The following is a 13,260-nucleotide window of genomic DNA, read 5'->3' as shown; positions in this document are numbered from 1 at the left end:
GTGATTTAACTAACCGTTTTAAAAATGGCAGAAGACAAAAAACATGTGTTAGAAGATAAAATAAATGAATGTTTTATCAATAACGTCATAACAAATGATCAAAATATAATAATATTGAATTGTTTTAATGAAAATTTTACTGCAATAGACAAGATGTCTAACCTGAGTAAAGACCGCTAATGTAATCTAACTTATGCGTTAACGACCTCGAAATGTATTAATCTTGCACGTATTCAAGATGTAGACATATTTCGTTGTTTGATAATGCCGGCGATGCAATTGGCCAACCAACATCTGATCCGTGATTCGTCAGAGACGTCACGAATCAATAGTATAAAAGATTTGATACTTTGTCACGTCACCAGACCGAGACAGAGAACAAACACGAGATACCTATTATCTAAAGGACGTCACTTGGTTGGTAAATTGGTCACGCCCAGTTGGTAAATAGTTCAACTTAACAATAAGCTGTTACCATGGAGTCGCACCCATTCGGTTTCAAGTCCCATGTTTAAAAGCTTACTACAAGATTAGAGAAGAAATGCTAAGATATTGGTAAATAAAAGACGTTTACATTGTATGTGATTTATTTTTAAAAAATAAGAATTTATAAAAATATAAGAATTAGTTATTTGGAGGTCGGGAGCAGACCGACAAGGTGAGAGCTTGGTCGCGAGGCGCAGCGTAGATCGCCACGAGGCTCTTTAGCTCCTCCCGCAGCGTTCGCGGTATCTCGAGACCGGATACCTCATCGGGTCGAAGCTCGCGCGCGAGGTGGAGCAGAACGGCGCTCCTGAGGCTCCTGAGAGGGGCGGCGATTTTTGTTACCGTCCTGCACTGACGGACGGACTGACCGTGGACCACGAAGCGGCGGACGGGGAAGAACACCTCTCGGTTCCCCGCCGCGTACCGCTCCCCGGTGACGGTGTCTCTGAATATCCAGGGGTGGGTCTCGTATGTGTCCACGTCCACGCAATGGATCGCGGGCAACACTTTGCTCAACTTCTCCTGGCCTTCGTAGTCCACCCAGTACACGCCCACTGTCTGCGAGCTCGCGTTCGCGAACCTTACTTTCACTTTTTTCAGCGAATTGAGCGAGCGCAGCGCTTCGCTCTCGCCCTCTTCCATCTTAGCCCCGCTCGCGCTCGTTACTTCGAGTTAGCTCCTCGGCGCCGTAGCACATCGCTAGTGTTGTCGCCGAAAGCGGGTGGATATGGCGGTGTGTCTGGCTGTCGTCGGCAAAGAGGTGAGATGCGCCGCGCGAGTTGCCTCGCCGCGGAATAGAGCCGATGTCGATACGCTTCCACCTCGGTTCCTTCGATCGCCTGACGGCGCACTTCCGCACGCGACGATGACGTCCGTCCTACTGGCGCGTTCGCGAACATCGCTCGCGAACACTCCGTTTCCGCTCTTTTTCAAATTTGCCACACTTTTCTGACATATTTATGGTTGAAAGTTAGCGCACTTTTTATTACAAAAGTAATGTAAAATACTAAATTATGATAATTATTAACGCTTTGAACAAGGGACTTTATCATCAAGATAAATTCAATTAGATTATTATACAATATTATAAATTCAATAATATTTTTTAATTATTAGAATTGGCCGGTGTATGTAGCATGCACCGAATCCGAAGCCGAGATGCAATGGAAAGTGCATACGGCTTTGGACGTAGCGGAGGATCGACTCGCCGGCGGAAATCGCTCATCCGATATGAGAGACCTATATCTGGGACTGCTTTACTCTACTGAAGTTTATAATATGTGAGTCGATGCTTATTTGCGGATCGATCTGACATTAATAATGTTGATGTCAATTTATTTACAGATACGGGTACGTGACAAACACCCGAGTGAAGCTTTTCGCTGTCGTGGGCGGCGGCAGCGGAGCTACGAGGGACGTCGAAGTGCGATCGTTGCTCAGAAACCTTCACACTCTGTACGCTGATGCTATATGCTGTCCGTTTTATCGACCCGGAGAGCCCATCACTTCTCAGTAAGTTATCGACGATTTTTTTAAAGGTCTAGCTACTCATACGAATGTAAATGAATATATCGAGATATAATTTGCATTTTTATGATAAAATTTTTGTCGTTTCACCTCCAAATATTGGCTTTGAAATAGTTTAGTACAGTAACAGTTTACTTACTAAAACATACATATTTTTTTAATAATTGTTTAACTTTACATATGGATGGTTTTATTATATTATATTTCTAGTAGTGAATGTTATTTTTGTTGATTTGGTCTTATATTAGGGAGACCAGGAAGTAAACCATTATTTTGTAGTGTAACATTCAAATTTATTAAAAAAAAAAACTATTACTCAAAATCACAAAATATAATTCCCATCTATTTTGTAAATTTTCAATGTCCCTTTTATAAAAATGTTGTGGTTTTAAGTTAAAATATTGGATAAGGTGACTTTCAATAACGTTCAAATTTTGGATTTGTGATATTATTTCCCCCTTGGGTCTTTCTTGCTTTATTTTTTTCAAATTTACACATTAAAAATAAATAAAAAAATATTTTAAAATCGTATACACAGTAATTACTTTAAATCTTATTATTTTTTTCGTTTAGCTTTCAATGTCGCTAACATTTGGTTTGTGGTGTAATTTGTCAAGACAAACTCAAGTTTTTGCTAGCTCATTGAGCTGTGCAACCGAATTTTTTTCTTAATTGTCGACTAAAAATATTCTATCGGCTTAATTAATCCCTTAACCGGGCATGACGCTTAAAGGCGTTTTAATTATATTTCATATATTATGTAACAGGCGTGACGAAAAAAGTCGTCATTGAATTTAAGAAAGTGTTTTCAGCGGGAGGAACGAATTTTGTTGTAACTTATATATATATTATATTATTATAAGAACCAGTGCGTGGCCGCTCCTTGATGAATTTTATAGTCATCCGTTCAGCGTTCTGATTCTTTAATGACGGGCATACTTAACTTTCAAAGAAATTAATTTTAAATTTAGAACTTGGCACTATTTATTTGTGCGATTTTTTTTCTAAAATGAAATTTATTAAATCTAAATATAGATTCAATTTGATTGATTCTCATCTTAAATCACTTTTGATAATCAGCACCACCTAACCTAAAAACCATTATCAGCGGTAGAGCTATTTTTGTTATTTATTTATTATTGCATTTATAGTAAATAATAAAAAATGTGATTCTCAACATTTTGTTGCTTTGATTTATTTTACTACTTTTTTGTATTAGTATGTTTTAATAATTTATTTTAACACTTTTGTATTATTAAATTCCGTTAATTTATTTCACGTATTTATTATATATTATTCGGCTGTTTTGGATATTTTTATATCTTTTAATATTTTTTAATTCATTAGTATTATTTTCTATATAAATCATTTACAATAATTTAAATTTAAAAAAATACTATATGAAATTAATGTTTTTTATTTATTATTTCTTCAATAGTAAATATATAACAATTATATTGTGTAAATATATAAATATCTAGGGTACCTCAAAACAGTGAAAAAATCGACCGCCATACATGTACGGCTATACTCCTCAAAGGGCTAACTATTTTCATTAAATGCGATTTTTATCAGGCATATGTATATTTTTGTTTCTATATTTTTTAAATAAGTTATTCAATAAATATCAAGAAAACTAAACAGTTTGTTGTTAGTGGTAAGTGATCTTTTATTTTTTTAATTTGTTTTACTGTTTAGTGTATTTAAACTGAGTGAAGTTTAGAAAAAAATAAAAGGGCTACGGGCCATATATTAGAGAACCCTGATCTTAATTATTGTGTATTATCTAGATTCTAGAATATGAAGTATTAATTTGACATATATATATAGAGATATTCACATAATATGATGACATGTACACTCAGTGTACATCATCATATTATGTGAATATAGGGTAAAATAATAAAAAATCAGTAATTATGAGGTTTATTGATTCATTAATTTTATTACAAAAAATTTTCTGTTTACTATTTTTTTCATTATAATAAAATGCAATTTTTTCATATTTCAGGAAATTCGATAAGAAGGTTAGGAGCTTAATGGTGAACGCTTCGTAGATTTCGGCAGACGTACATTCTTTATAATCTGTGATATATAATCTTATTTCGTTATGGGTATATAAATTAAAAACGCAACTTTATGTCTTCGTATATTATTTATTTGATCATATAATATGTCAACTATGTAGTACGTACTAAAACAGGCTTTTTTTATAAATACCGTACGATGAGCGCTCGGCAGTTGAGATCTGAGCCGACGACCGCCTCGAGTGCGTCCGAGCGCTCGCCGAGACGAGATCGGCCAGCGTTCTCGTCTGAAACCAAACTCTAAACAATCGTAGAATATTTTGAGAAGTAACGAAAGCAAACAGTAAAAGTTGACTCGCCTGTTAGAGCACATGAGCGCTCAAACCGACACAAATAATTTAAATATATATATGTTTGCAAAAAGAAAGATTCGATACAAAAATATTCTGTTTTCGGTTTGTGGCAAGTTTACAGCAAAAGTCATTCGAGCCCGCAATTCCGTCGAGAATTGCGAGCCGTCGTAATCTTTCAAACGTACATAATATATTTACACCGTTCTATTGACCTTCTAAGTACATCGTATTACCGGTGTTTTGTAATTATTTATTCTAATATATACGCTATGACATTTCTAGTATTCATCTTTATTGTCATATAACAATTAAATAAGTCACTTAAACGATTACGGTGCTCGTTACACATATACATATTGACGTCGAGCCGCCATTGTGTCGACGTGTTCGGAGAGCGTCATACTCGTATAACAATGCGCATACGTATATTTATAACAAACACTCCAAGGCATATACGCTTATAGAACGTGCTTTTTCTTTTTTGAAATTTTTTTACCAATTATTATTATGGAAAACAATATACGAAACACAACGAACAAAAAAACAATGCTAAAAAATACATATAACAAAAATAAAACGTTGCTCTATTTTACGCATTCTTCTCTTCGCGGTCGATACTTAATACGTGGAAGAAGTAAAATTTGTCATTACAGTAAAACTCCTCAGAATTGACACGTAAAAAAATTATCGATAACACTGTACAATAATTTTGCCACAGAGATACATTTCCCACCTCAATTTTAAAATATCTTTCAGTATATATTCAATTCATATAAATCGTTAAAATCTTAAGAGTTCTATCCGGATTTGCTCCGGTAGTTAATATTAATTAAAAATAATTCACCATAGTTGCCGTTCGAAATATTTTTTAAAATAGTAGATATATACTTGCTTCTACTATTCTACTAGTAGGTACTTAGTCAAAAACTTCCCGACATTCCGCTGGTCTTTTATTTACTGTAGAACCCAAAACAGCTTTGAATTAATAGACGAGTAATCTTATCTCGGTAGCAATTTTTTTATTATACAGTGTAATTATCGACAGATCTGACCGAAAGAAACTCCGAAAGTAAGCAACTCTAATTCGAGTAATTATTATTGCTATATTATTTAGAATATTTGAGGAGTTTTGCCGTATAGGAGCGTTGCACTCGTTGGCCTATTCTAAGGGAACGCACGCCAATCGGTTCAGTATTTCCGAGAAGAACAAAGCGGTGCCAGACGGAAGACCGAACGAAAAAGTATATAAATCAAACGATAAATTTGGCTTCTAATATACTTGTAATAGAACGAGTATTGTCATGAGGAATCTCACTTGTCTCGATTGCGTGCGAAGGTTATGTGTTTCGATGCGATCGCTCGGTTTCATTACGCTACACTTTGTGGCACAACTATATATAGTAAAATATATAGCAACGAGGATTCCGGACCCCCGCTTCTCCGTAAAATACACATTCGACGCTAACTCTTTTACCCTAATACATATTCGTATATATAATATATAATTACTTTAAATATATATTTAATATATGTAAATAAACCTACATCACTGCCATTTGAGAAACGTTTTTTTTATAAACATAAGCAACAACGAATCACGTTATATATTTTCCAACAACAATTATTTATCGATCTATTAACACTACCTAACGAATGTTCGATTACCAAGTATAGTCAAATCGTAATCAACTCTTGATATCACATCATTTGTTTGTTATACTAACGCTTAAGAAAACGAGCGGTAAAGAAAATCCCAAAAATATGTGTATAGCGGTATCGATTTACGTCGTTTGGCGTCGTTATCACAAAAAGTATGGAAATTATCGTAATAATTGATTCGAGAGATCGTCGTTTCTTCAATAAAATCTCCGAAGAAAAAATATCATCATCTTGATATGTCTCCCGCGCGAAATAGTAAACTCTTACAAAAATAGTTTTATCCGAAATATTTCACACATAAAAGAATACAGCAAAAGAAGCTCGGAGTAAATCAATTACACTAAATTTGTACTACTGTTGTGGCAAATCATATTTTAACCACCGAATTGACTAATACTAACAAATTTAAATATCCTTTATTTTGTAACTCGCATTAGACCAAGTCTCGTCAGAAGCCCTAAGATATATTAAGTAAATAATAATACAAATGCTTAAATCTACAATAAAACAATCGGCTAGAAAAATGCAACAAAACTGTTTCTTATAATGTTATATATAAAAGCACCTATATGTGACTTTCCAAGTTTGACTTGCGTTTTTATTTTAAACTTTGTGAAATATTCGATAAAACAACTCGGAAAATATAATATCTTATTCATAATATGAGAGCGAAACGGAAACGCGATAGGAACTTGAAACTTAAATACTGTTTAAGGACTTTCGTCCGCCTCACTCGCGTCGAATCGCCGTAGTTTTTTCAAGCTTTCGCTTCGGACAAACTGATAAAATTTAACCTACGTGGCTTTAGAAGTTTAGACAAATGCAAAACGATGTGCATATTAAATACGTTATACAATTCACGATGCGAAATCATAGTATCTAATCTAAGGAAACGACCTAATCTAAGTTGTCATGGCCTGAAATATACATAACGTAAATAAATTATTATTGCATTCAACAATTTTTATACAATATATGAATATTTTTCAATAGCCATCAGTAGTCGTTGAGAATTTCCATTTCAAAGACCTTCTTGGGCGTCGGCTTTAACCTGGGGGGACGCAGACCTATTGCGTGTCGGTTATCTTCGTCGCTGCTAGTGTCTTCAAAGTCGGCAAGTCTGTCTCTGGCAGAAGCTCTGTCGCCGTCGTCTTCGTCATCATCCTGGAAAACATTACAAAATATTAAATCAATCGCTCTCGACGAACACGCTTTAACGCTACGACTATCTACGAATTTAAATAGTGACCGACTCTTGTATGAATACGAAGATGTACACTGAAATAAAAGTAAAAATAAGTTATATTATACAAGGATGAGTCAAATAATAACACGGCGTGAAACCCTGTCAGCACAAAATGGTGAATTAGCCGATTGCGTGAAATTCTTTTAACAGGTATTGAGTGCAGTACTGTGTGGCGACACTGCACTTATTAAGTAATGTAGGAACGAAACCTGTTGATGCATTTCTACCTAGGAAGATTATACAAAAAAACATATATTTTTTGTACCTTAATTAAAAATTATTTAAGGTTTTCATTTGACTCATTTAAATATGTATGCAAAAATATCGTCAATATTAACGACAGTGCAATTTAATTACAATGCGTTCATTGAATATAAGTGTCTTGTAACTAACTATGTAACTAATATTAAAATCATGTGCTGCAGAGGTCGGAAAAACCGTGTCAAGGTATGTCATAAAACGACGAAGTATAATAAGTAGTGATTTTGTAAATCTTGATATCAAACATCAAGATGTTTGATTTCTGTGTCATAAATAGTGAAGTGTATTTTTAATCAATATATATCTATCTTAACCAAAACTTTACATATTATAACATTATACAAAAATTTTTTGCCACAAAGATAAAATTACTAAATATTTTTCTAAAATTTAGAAACAGGACATTTTTATTTTTATAATTTATTATTAATTTCGTTAGTGCATTATTTAACTAAATTATTTTTATTAGTAAGTTTAAGGTGTTTTAAAAAACAGATAAAAATAAATGTACATTTAACATTAGACTAATTTTTTTTCATAAATTTATTTAAGTAGTAAACGGAAAGTAAAAATGGATCACTGCCGTTTCCGATAGCATCTGTTTTACAAGTACAATATCGTAGTTATTGTTGTTTGCTAGCTAGTGTAACTATTATGTTGATTTATATATTATAATAACAAAAATAATGTCACTACTTTCCTATACCACTAATTAATATAAATAAAAATGTGAATTTTCCTATTGCGTGAAAATCTCTAGATAGAATCCAATTTCATGGAATTGAGTGCAGTACTGTGTGTGACTACGCTGCGCTTATTAACTGTGAAAATTTGCAAGTCACTTTTGTTTTGAGTAATGTAGTAATTTAGTAATGAAATAAGGAGGGCAAAAATGTTTCTAAGGTAGAAAATAAAATAAAATATATTTTTTTTGTAGATTAAATTGTTTTTGAGGATACAAAAACTGTCATGGGTCAATTATATTGACTCGTTTAATCTGATAAAAGAAATTCTGTTTCAATATGGCGGATTCTGTTTCAAAATTCTTTCAGAAAAGTTTATAGATAAAAAATATTTTGTAATAAAAATTAAAATCAAATAAAATTTAAAAAAAAATATTTTTGATATATTTATAATGAAATTTGAAGACAGGATAACTTCCTTAGTTTTAATTGTATCGAAACTTGTTCTAAAAATAGTAGAACTGATAAACATATCTTGTAGATTTTTATTTTATTAATATATGGTATATAACGGTTTTTAAGGACACAGTAACTACTGTAGTTTTAATTAGATCTTTTTAATTTTTTTTTTATAAAATTGACCTTGTAAATATCTCGATTAAGTTTCTTATCTTGTTTCAAAATGCCGATTAAACAAAAATCGTAGCTCCGGTAAAAAAGTTTTGCTTTCCTTACTTTTTTGTACAAATCATTTTAACGGTCTTATTATTAAAAAAAAATAATAGCCGTCATTTTGAAACAAGATGGCGGATTAAGCTGGCTAATCAGGGATACATTTTAAGAAAATCTCATTAAAAATATGGCAGTCATAATATGCCACATATGATCCACAAAAATATTAGTACAGTTTTTTTATTTTAATTTATATTACAGATATTTTTTTGCTGTAGAATTTTTAACCGAATTTATGATTTCTTTTAATGGGTGTTATTTTAAAATAAGATTCAGAGCAAGATCTGGCTAACAAAATTAGCCGAAATAATATTTTTATTAAGAATTTCATGAATATCTAATGAAAAATATGACAGTTAGACAAAAACCATAATATCCCAAATATAAAAAAATATTTATTTAAATTTAAATTTTTTTTTTTTTTTAATATAAAACACTTTTAATATCCTTACTTTTATTTTAATACTGGGTTATGATTTTGTAAATATTTCGATCAGACTGGTTAGCAAACTTGTCTAAGATAAAAGGTATATATTTTTAAGAGTTTCACGAATGTATGAAGAAAAATATGGTAGTATCGTATTTTCAGTATTTTCAAAAACCGTTATATCTTGCATAAGTATTTTTTAAAACTAAATTAAAAACACTTACTATTTGCTGTATTGCACTATACTTTTAAAAATATTTTGAATGGCCGCCATTTTAAAACAAGGTGGCGGACCAGGCTTTCAAACAAACTTAGCAAGATCATTACAATGTATATTTTTTTTATCTATATTTTTCGATTAGTTAAAAGTATATAGGAAATTGAGTTTATCTTGGTGGCAAAAACGTTTTTGTGGTTTTGTTTAATTTCCATTGTTTTACTATAATAGAACATGGAATCCATATCGATTAGCTTTGTTCGCATTTACCGATAGACAATGACAAATTTCGTCATCTTACCCAGTGACGCAGTAGTGAAATAAAAACGGCCGGAGCCGGTCACCCGAACTACGAAAATATAAATGTACAATAGTAATAATCATGCGATCGTCCCAAAGTTGGAGAACCCTTGAGGTGCTACGAACGAAAAATAACTCGAATCCTCGTACGCAAAAATAAATATTCTCATAAGAGGTCATGCATTACAAAGGCTGCGAACTGAAAAGGCGAAAGAAAAAGAAAGAGGGTCTAACCCCCTGGTCCTCTGCGGGTCCCTCTACTTTTTGTTAGGTCTGGTGCGAGCGATCGACGCCGGCGGAGGGGTCCTTTTGTTGTCGAGGTGCTCCGATCGAGGGCCCGGCAGCCCTGAGCTCCCCTACAATGTTCGAACAGGCACAATGATAAGTCGTTCGCGATCCTAAATCACCCTAAACTATGATGTCTTACGTCGAAGTCTCCGATGGTGAAGCGAGTCGTGGTGCTCTCGAGAGGAGCCCCCGGAGAGTAGTCGGGGCTCATCACCTGCGCGCCGCCGAAGGTTAGGTTAGCGAGAGTCAGGCGAAAGGGTTAACGGTAAAAGGTACTCACGTCCTGGTCGTCCATCATCTCCTTGGTGGAGACGGTGGTCTCGATACGTCTGATGCTGCCCTGGTGGATGTCCACGTCCAGCTTCAAGCACTGCATCCGTCGCAGCAGGAACACTGCCGGGATGGGTAGAACTCCGGCGGTGATCATGGCTATGGCGATAGCCATCACCCAGGTGGGGTACGGTGTCTTCACCACTTCGCCCTGAAAATGTTTACAGACTAACTTTAAAACGCTGTTATTAGATATTTATCCTAAGATCCGAAACAAATATTTTGCTTGAGAAAGAATTTAAGCAAAGACACTATACAAATCACCAATTAACTGAAATTTTAGAATGTATCTTACAAACATGTAACATTTGGGAATGTTCCTATTAAATAGACTTAATATTTTCCCTCAAATCAGGACAAAATAAACACAAAAAATCAGAACAAGATATATCTACATATGTTAATTTTACACACCAACAGACCTTTGACTTTTGATTCATTTATTCTAACAAGCATTATTCATAACAGGAACAGAAATGCCAGGTAGCTAAAGATATATCCCATAACTTGACATAAATTTTCTATGGATTTTTTATACTCAATTGAAAGCCATATATTATCGACCGCTGACGTGTTGGGAAAGAACAAGGGACACGATCGCGACTCTAGGGCCAAGTCGCCAAGCATCGACAGATTCTCGACACCCTTAATACCCCTTACCAACTTCAAAACCTGTTTTACTGAGTAGTCACTGCGCCAAAAATACAATGCATTCTATCGCAACGCTTTTAGGAAAGGGTATTAGGATATAAATACGTATAAGACCCGCATTCCCTCTTGTAGAGATATTTTCTTTTAATTATTTTTAGCATCAATGAGCACTTTGCTTCACTTAGATTCCAGACAGTGAAGCTGTATTAAGGAGGGTACGAACTAGCAAATGTAAACCTGCAATTAATTATTGAAGCGCTCCGCATAATGAAACCGAGCATCCTCGACGTCAAATCGAAAATTTTGGCGATGTGCATATTAAATCTCAATCCATGCTCAAACGTCAATCTCAAATCATCAACAGAAGTATTTCTGCTTAAAACACATCAGCATAAACAGTAAAAGAATTTTGCCGGGCAAGAAAATTATAAAAACAGTACATTAATATTTATAATAAAAAAAAAAAATTTATAAAAATCGCATCTAAGCTCAATAAAAGTGGCTAAAATAATTTAATGTTTTAGCGCTTCTCGAATACTTGTGTAAATTTTAATTTTTGCTAATATTTTTAAATATTTTTTGCAAAACATTTGACCAATAGTGAACGTGTTTATTTTTACTATATAGCCGTATGGTTAATGCTCGCTCTCTAATGTACGCCGCTACATTCCAAAGCGTGTGTATTTCTTATAGATACAAATATTATTTAGTAGCGATTAGGTTCTTAAGCATGACAATGCTAAAGAGTTTCTTGGCCACGCGTTTCAATAAGTAAAATTATATTGTTCAGTAAAGACAAACGGCTATAAAAAGATTGACTACAATAATTCATTTTATGTTTTCTTATTTAGAAGGGTATTTTGTTTACGTTTTATAAAAAAACTGTTGTGAAAGAAATTTTCTTTGAATTCCGTCCAACAACTAGGAGTAATTTGTTTCATTTGGACTGTCAGACAAGCCATATTCAAGGACGCCACGGATTAACGTATTGTACAGAATACGAATAAATGAGCTAGCTCATTTTAATTATTCGTACGCGAGATTAGGAAAATCTAAGAAAACCAAATCTCTAATGATCAATGGGAAATATAATTATTTAATAATAACTAATACCGATCTACCGGACAATAAATAAATTAAAAAACTAGGGTTCATATGGGCTTCAAACCTAAGTCTTTCAGATATTACTCATCGACTATGCCATAAATATTTGTATTTTAAAGCAACAAAATCCTATTTTTCATGACTGACAAAATATTTATAGCTTAGTTTTATAACATCCAAAGAACTGACTGAAACTCTCAAAAAAAAATGATTTCCTATTTTTATATAAATTATCGTACAATTATACGGAACACATTTTCTTTTTATTTTGTTTACTAATACTTATTTTCTCGGTTCAAAAGACAGTTTCAAGTGCAAGCAGATAGTATTAGTATGTATAACGCAAAAGTAGCTTTTTTGGCAGCAATTTAAAGTTATGATACTGAATACTCAGAAGAGTATTTTTCACATTTTATGCGAGAAACTTGTTCACACACTATTTTTAAAACGTGATATTTTTTATTCAAAGCATGGGTTAAATTATTAAAAACTAGATGACTCAGAATAAATAATGTATCACAGACATAAAATATTTTTTCTACTACTTCGTTTATGCCATGTCTGGCGATGACCGACATAACAATAACAAAAATGCATGACATGACGGATACTACTGGAAACGTTATTTCACCAAACGTCGTGATGTTGTCTCTGCAATAAATAAACTTTATATAATACATATACGTACTATAAAGCAGTAAGCGTCAACCAGTGGTCCGTGGACCACTGATAGTCCGTAGATTTTTTAACGTATCAACAATTTTCGTGCTTATTAAAATGTTCATTATATTTTTATTAATTTTTTTATTAAAAGGTCCAGACCAATATCCAAATTATTCTTCCAGCAGCAAAATAATTTAAGATTCCGATGATGATTACATATAAACACTTAATAATTTAATTTTTTTTTAAAATAAAATTGTGATAAATTTATAGCGCTAATGTACATCAGCAAATCCAAAACAAACT

At 33.2% G+C, this 13,260-nt stretch overlaps 3 protein-coding genes across 4 annotated transcripts in view; 1 reads left to right on the top strand and 2 right to left on the bottom strand.

Annotated features, from left to right (window-relative positions):
- Positions 1–569: 569 nt before the first annotated feature.
- On the bottom strand, positions 570–1,368 carry Vhl (von Hippel-Lindau protein). Its single transcript, XM_088191865.1, has one exon. It carries the CDS (start codon positions 1,126–1,128, stop codon positions 625–627), a length of 504 nt encoding a protein of 167 aa, XP_088047991.1. The 5' UTR covers positions 1,129–1,368; the 3' UTR covers positions 570–624.
- Positions 1,107–4,153, top strand: LOC148231514 (trafficking protein particle complex subunit 2-like protein). Its single transcript, XM_088191866.1, has 4 exons — positions 1,107–1,246; positions 1,603–1,766; positions 1,831–1,998; positions 4,025–4,153. The coding sequence occupies exons 1-4, from the start codon at positions 1,214–1,216 to the stop codon at positions 4,068–4,070; spliced, it is 411 nt and encodes a 136-aa protein (XP_088047992.1). The 5' UTR covers positions 1,107–1,213; the 3' UTR covers positions 4,071–4,153.
- A 2,314-nt stretch (positions 4,154–6,467) lies between these two features.
- The window catches only part of LOC148231513 (sodium-dependent neutral amino acid transporter B(0)AT3), a 38,150-nt gene continuing 31,357 nt past the window's right edge, over positions 6,468–13,260 (bottom strand). The window contains exons 6-9 of one of the 2 annotated variants that reach the window (XM_088191863.1): positions 10,487–10,687; positions 10,346–10,420; positions 10,153–10,274; positions 6,980–7,216 (exon numbers count right to left, since the gene is read on the bottom strand). In XM_088191863.1, the coding sequence (XP_088047989.1) occupies positions 10,176–10,274; positions 10,346–10,420; positions 10,487–10,687 (375 nt within the window). In that variant the 3' untranslated portion in view covers positions 6,980–7,216; positions 10,153–10,175. Of the gene's footprint in view, positions 7,217–10,152; positions 10,275–10,345; positions 10,421–10,486; positions 10,688–13,260 lie in introns of both variants that reach the window. The other variant, XM_088191864.1, reaches the window with a different exon arrangement.

This window comes from Plectrocnemia conspersa, unplaced genomic scaffold, assembly GCF_051122295.1.
Source record: "Plectrocnemia conspersa isolate PC_06_02 unplaced genomic scaffold, ASM5112229v1 ptg000009l, whole genome shotgun sequence".
Taxonomy (NCBI): domain Eukaryota; kingdom Metazoa; phylum Arthropoda; class Insecta; order Trichoptera; family Polycentropodidae; genus Plectrocnemia; species Plectrocnemia conspersa.
This window is presented reverse-complemented; position numbering and strand designations above follow the sequence as displayed.